Source organism: Rhincodon typus, unplaced genomic scaffold (genome assembly GCF_021869965.1).
Source record: "Rhincodon typus isolate 14 unplaced genomic scaffold, sRhiTyp1.1 hic_rhity00004584, whole genome shotgun sequence".
Lineage (NCBI taxonomy): Eukaryota > Metazoa > Chordata > Chondrichthyes > Orectolobiformes > Rhincodontidae > Rhincodon > Rhincodon typus.
The window spans coordinates 972-6025 of NW_025970222.1; the positions used below are offsets into that span (position 1 = coordinate 972).

Consider the following 5054-nt stretch of genomic DNA (forward strand, 5'->3'; position numbering starts at 1 on the left):
GACCACTGAAGCTTTAAGCTTCCCTGCTGTAAGGAAAAGTATTAATGAGAGACCAAATAGGAGAAAATGAAAATTACTGAGGGGTTTGATAAAGCCAGTGGGAAACTGAATCATTAGCTAATGATTGTAGATTTAAAATAGGTGGCAAAAGAACTAGAGGGGAAAACAAAAATATGTTTCACTCAAAAGGTCATTATCATCTGCATAGAAATACTTTTCATGATAGTGGAATCAGGTTTTGTTGGAACACTAGAAAGATTTTTGGACATGTAGTTCAAAAAACTAATTTTCAGGGTTGTGCAGAAAAGTCTGAGATGTGGAACTAAATGCGATAGTTTTTTCCATGATCATCAATGCTAGCTCATTCTGTGAAAATAGAGATCATGATTTTATAGAGGCTAGATATACATCTAGCAAATATGTAGACGTGTTAGTTCACAGATTACTAATGATGTGTAATTATGATGTTTATTGGATTGAGATTACTTTTTGGTTTTAATGCATGTAAATATGGATTGAAGGTCACGATGAAGATAGAAAATGTAGGTTTAAATTGGAAGAAGCACATTTGGATTACGTGTGCAATAGAGGGCTTGCAATCTGAATCAGAAGAAGACACGAGCAAGTCACTGACACTTTCACAGCCCAATTTTTCATTTTATGAATTATTTGTTTAAAAACACCTATTTACAATGGCTGTACAGGATGAGAAGCAGGAAGCCTTTGTCAGGATAGTCAAGGCAACAAAGGATTACTGGGCCAAGGGATTTCAAGTGTTTTAGTGTCCACAGTGCCAGCTAGCCAAATTTGACCATTTTGTTATGGGGAAACAAGTTGCCAATTTACCCACCTTCAATCTCAGACCATACCCTCTTGTCCTACTGTTCTGAATAAAGTGTAACAGTTTGTTATAATCTGCATTATTTGCTTCCTTTTAGAATCCTAAAAACAGTAATCGTTGTGCTGGATTGCCATTTTTTTTGCCCATTTGCATTTTTTTGAGATTGGAAATAGATTCTGTCTCAAAAGAAGGAACCAAACAACTTAAAACTTAATTCAGATCTTGACATGCTTTTCCTGATGTCCACATGTGCAAATGCCTGGTATCACTCGAAATTGCTTTCCTTGGCATGCTTCAGAGAAGGAAATAGAATCATGTCTATTTCTCAGTACAGATATTCTTATAGGGTTCTTCCCTTAGGATGTGTTTGTCCATGAGCTAGGGCAGTAATAGAATGCTATTTTCTCATTACAAAAAAACCTAATAGTGTTTTGAGAAGGTCTAAATTGACTTTAAAAAACTATTAATGTGACATACAGGTGAAGTTTAAAAAGTCAATAAAGTGTGATTTTAAACTTTTATCTCTGCACCCTGATATGTTTCAATGCCTTTGGGCTATGGTATCTGAAGTTGGGATTATTTAAACATACACAGTCAAGAATTACTAATCTCCTTCAATACTCTATTATTGTTGACACTGTTGTTCCAACTTCTTGTTACTATTTTGAATGCTTTTCAGAGGAAGCAAAAATCTAATTTCAAAATTTTTAGCCAGGAATTTGTTCCACCTCCTTGTAGTTATTGAACATATTTGATGGATTTTTGACTGAAATTTTTGTGTTCTTCAGGATTTTGGATGCTGTAGTTATCGAAAGATATTCTATTATGTATCTGTATAGGTCTATCATGAACAAATATACGGACTTCCTTTGAAAAAAATTGTTCTGCTTACATGGTCTTGAACAAAATGGAAGTGGAGGAAGCAAATAATTTAGCCAAGAAACGTTCTGCGCTCAATGATGAAGAACAAACCAAAACTGGACAATGTAAGAGGCTCAAGCTTTCAGAACCTGGTATATCTTCAGGCCAGTCTGGTATTGGTAAGCATGCTGAAGTGCTTGAAAGTGGTTTGCAAGCCATCTCATCTGATATAGAAGGGAAAGAAGATGTGGAAGAAATAGACAATGCTGTACTTGAGGAAGATGAAGAAGGTGATGGAGACAGTTTTGCTAATATGATGAAATATGGCTTAGTTGAGCAGGATGTTGGAATCACAAAGTTTGTCAGCACTCACCAAGGTTTCTCAGGAATTCTAAAGGAAAGGTAAAGATGTGTTTCATTGAAGTGGATTTAAATGAAATGGCAGTAAAATTCATGTTCTTTTGTGTGAAATCATCCCTACTTTCCTTCTTAAATTAGTTTTAATGTAAGTCGGATATATTTGCTGCTGTTGCCTAACAATTAGCTGATATAGAAGTCAAATAGTATACATTAAAATAGTTCTATCACTACATGCTAAGTTAAAATACCCTCAATTAAGTTGTTATAAAATTTTCTAAAAAAAAACTTCATTTTCCCATTAAATACTGCAGCATTGCAGCTAAAAATACTACCCTGCAAGTTCAAATTGTGACTTTTGTTTTGAGTAGAAATCAATGGTAATTGAAGAGTTCATTACAACATTTGTATACTTTATTGAGCCCAGAGAAAAGGAGCGGGTGGTTATATTTGCATCTAGAATGATGCGAGAATAGTTGGTAATTTTGATAAAGGAGAGAATATGCAGATGTACCAGATCTCTTGATGAATAGCTAAACCGGTTGGGCACCTAGTGTTCTCAAGTTTAAAACCCATAGCATTTCAGTACAGATAATCTATTTTTTGGGTTGCTGAATTTCTTGAAGTGCTATCTAATGTGTATTCACAGCAAGTCTAAGTAGAATTTACTGTTGATTCGAACTAGACTATTGCTTGAAAAAATTGAACTCAAACTAGGTTCTACCATTAAATGGATCAGATTTCTTTTTGCTGTGTGCTTTTAAATATTGGAGATCAGATAATTCTGATGACCTAATTCAAATTAAGGGCAGTAGTCTGGACAGTGAAATATCCTTTGTGGATTTTCACTCCAACGTTAAGCCTCAGATCTACTGCGGTATGACCAAGTATAAGTAAATGCATCCTCGTTGAATTCATATATTGTTTTAAACATAACTTAACATATTAGTGAATCATGCATCATAGATATTGACATTCCTTGTCTACTTTCCTTAATTATGTTGTGTCCTTGTTCAACTTTTTTTAAAGCATGGAATTGGAACTTTCCTGAATCGCTTCTACTTTTTCTTAAACAGGTATTCAGATTTTGTTGTTCATGAAATAAACAAGGACGGGAAGATAGTTGTTCTGGATGACTTGTCTGTACCAGCTAATAATGAGGTAAGAAATAATTCTGTTTTTTGTACCTAGGATGTTGATCAGCAAAATAACATTTCCGATAAATTAATGAACTTTCATGAGAGAGAGCTGAACATTGATTAGTAACTGAATAATAACAACACTGAGCTACCACAGCATATCAACTAATTTGTAGTGGTAACTATGGCATCTAACTATATGGGGAACAATTACTGTAAACAAGTTTTCTCTTCAGGAAAGTTCTTTAAATTTTGGATTGAAAGCTGCAGTGTTTGATTTAGAAGAATTTAAGTGGGAATTGTTATTGTGTGTTTATTGCATAGACATGGACTTAGCGGCACATTGGCTGCCAGGAGGAAATGATACAGAAGAGATCCACTCATAAAGGGGAGCTGTAGTATGCTCAGGCATGTATTGTACACCAAAGTGCACAGCCCACAAACTGCGTAGATACATTATCTACATACGAAGTTGTCCTTTTGATGCCAAATCTCTTAGTGTTGTATAATCATTTGTTTAATATTGAAATCATTTTATTTTTTTCAACATACTGAGAATTCTGTTTTTTTTTTTGACTAACTCAGTAACTCAGCAATTTTTGGTCAGAACTGGTCCAGGAGAAACCAAAAGGATGGCGAAGAATATTAGTTTTAAAATGAGGCAAGCATGTTTTTCACTCATTGATTTCATTCCTCCCCTCCTTGAGAATTCATTTCTAAATGTCTGTCTAGGATATTTATTGATACTAGCCATAGCTTATCAAAAATAGACTAATTTTTAATCAATACCTAAATATCCTGGTTGCTCAGTAAAATATTGATCTTTGATGAATAATGTTTGGGCACTAATGTGTCCTACCTCTTGCACTGATGGAGGCACAGTTGTCCATGCAGTGATTGCTCATTGACACCCATAAGAGGTGGCAATCAAAGGCAGCACATTTCCCATGGGAGGAAGATTTCAATGACAGACCCCATGCACTTTTTACAAATTGTAGAAAGTTAAGCTTTATGAGCAGGGCGGCAGCCTGCACTGTTAGAAATGGAAGATGCATGCTGTGAAGATAATTTTTATGTAGTAGGTGGCCAGGGAGAAGAAATAAAATATTACTCCATTTTTAATTTTTCTCCCCTTCTGCCCATCACCACCTCCTCTGCTCTCCACCTCCCACAACTTCCTGTGACCTTTGGGTAAATATCTCCATATGACTGAACTTTGTGACATCTTTAACAATCTTTTAGGAACCTTCAGAGGACATTTTTTCTGTTTTGTCTGACCAAGATAAGCAACGTTTAGAAGATCTTCAACACTTGAAGAATAAGGAAGACTCTGTTGTAATAGAGGTATAAAGATAAGTTACCTTAGAATTGTATAGAATATACAAGCCACTTTGTTCAACTTTGTGCTGGTGTTTATATGGTGTTAACCATCTCCCTTTCCATCATTCCCATCTCAGCCTTTTAGCGCATCATGTTTAATAAGTTTTTTTTTCTTTAAAGCATACAATCAAATTTACCTCAACCACTTCCTATGTTTCACTGAGTAAAGAAATTTCTGCTTATTTCGCAAGTTATTAAGAACTAAAACACACGCGCGCGTACACACACACACACATACATATAAACACACGTATATATGCGCACACATGCACATATAGATATATACACACATGCGCGTGCACACACCTATATATACACGCGCGTATACACACGCGCACACACACACATATATATATACACACACATACACGCACATATATGCACGCGTGCACACAGACGTGCACGTGCAAACGCACACACAGACACACGCACACATATAGATACACACACACGCGCACACGTACACAGACGCGCGC

General features: G+C 35.6%; 1 protein-coding gene across 1 annotated transcript in view; it reads left to right on the plus strand.

Moving 5' to 3' along the window:
- Window positions 1-1676: 1676 nt before the first annotated feature.
- The window catches only part of LOC125481965 (pseudouridylate synthase 7 homolog), a gene marked incomplete at its 3' end in the record, with an annotated part of 6660 nt that continues 3282 nt past the window's right edge, over window positions 1677-5054 (plus strand). Inside the window, exons 1-3 of the mRNA XM_048593922.1 lie at window positions 1677-2104; window positions 3136-3220; window positions 4441-4542. Coding sequence (XP_048449879.1) covers window positions 1734-2104; window positions 3136-3220; window positions 4441-4542 — 558 coding nt within the window. The remainder of the gene's footprint in view (window positions 2105-3135; window positions 3221-4440; window positions 4543-5054) is intronic.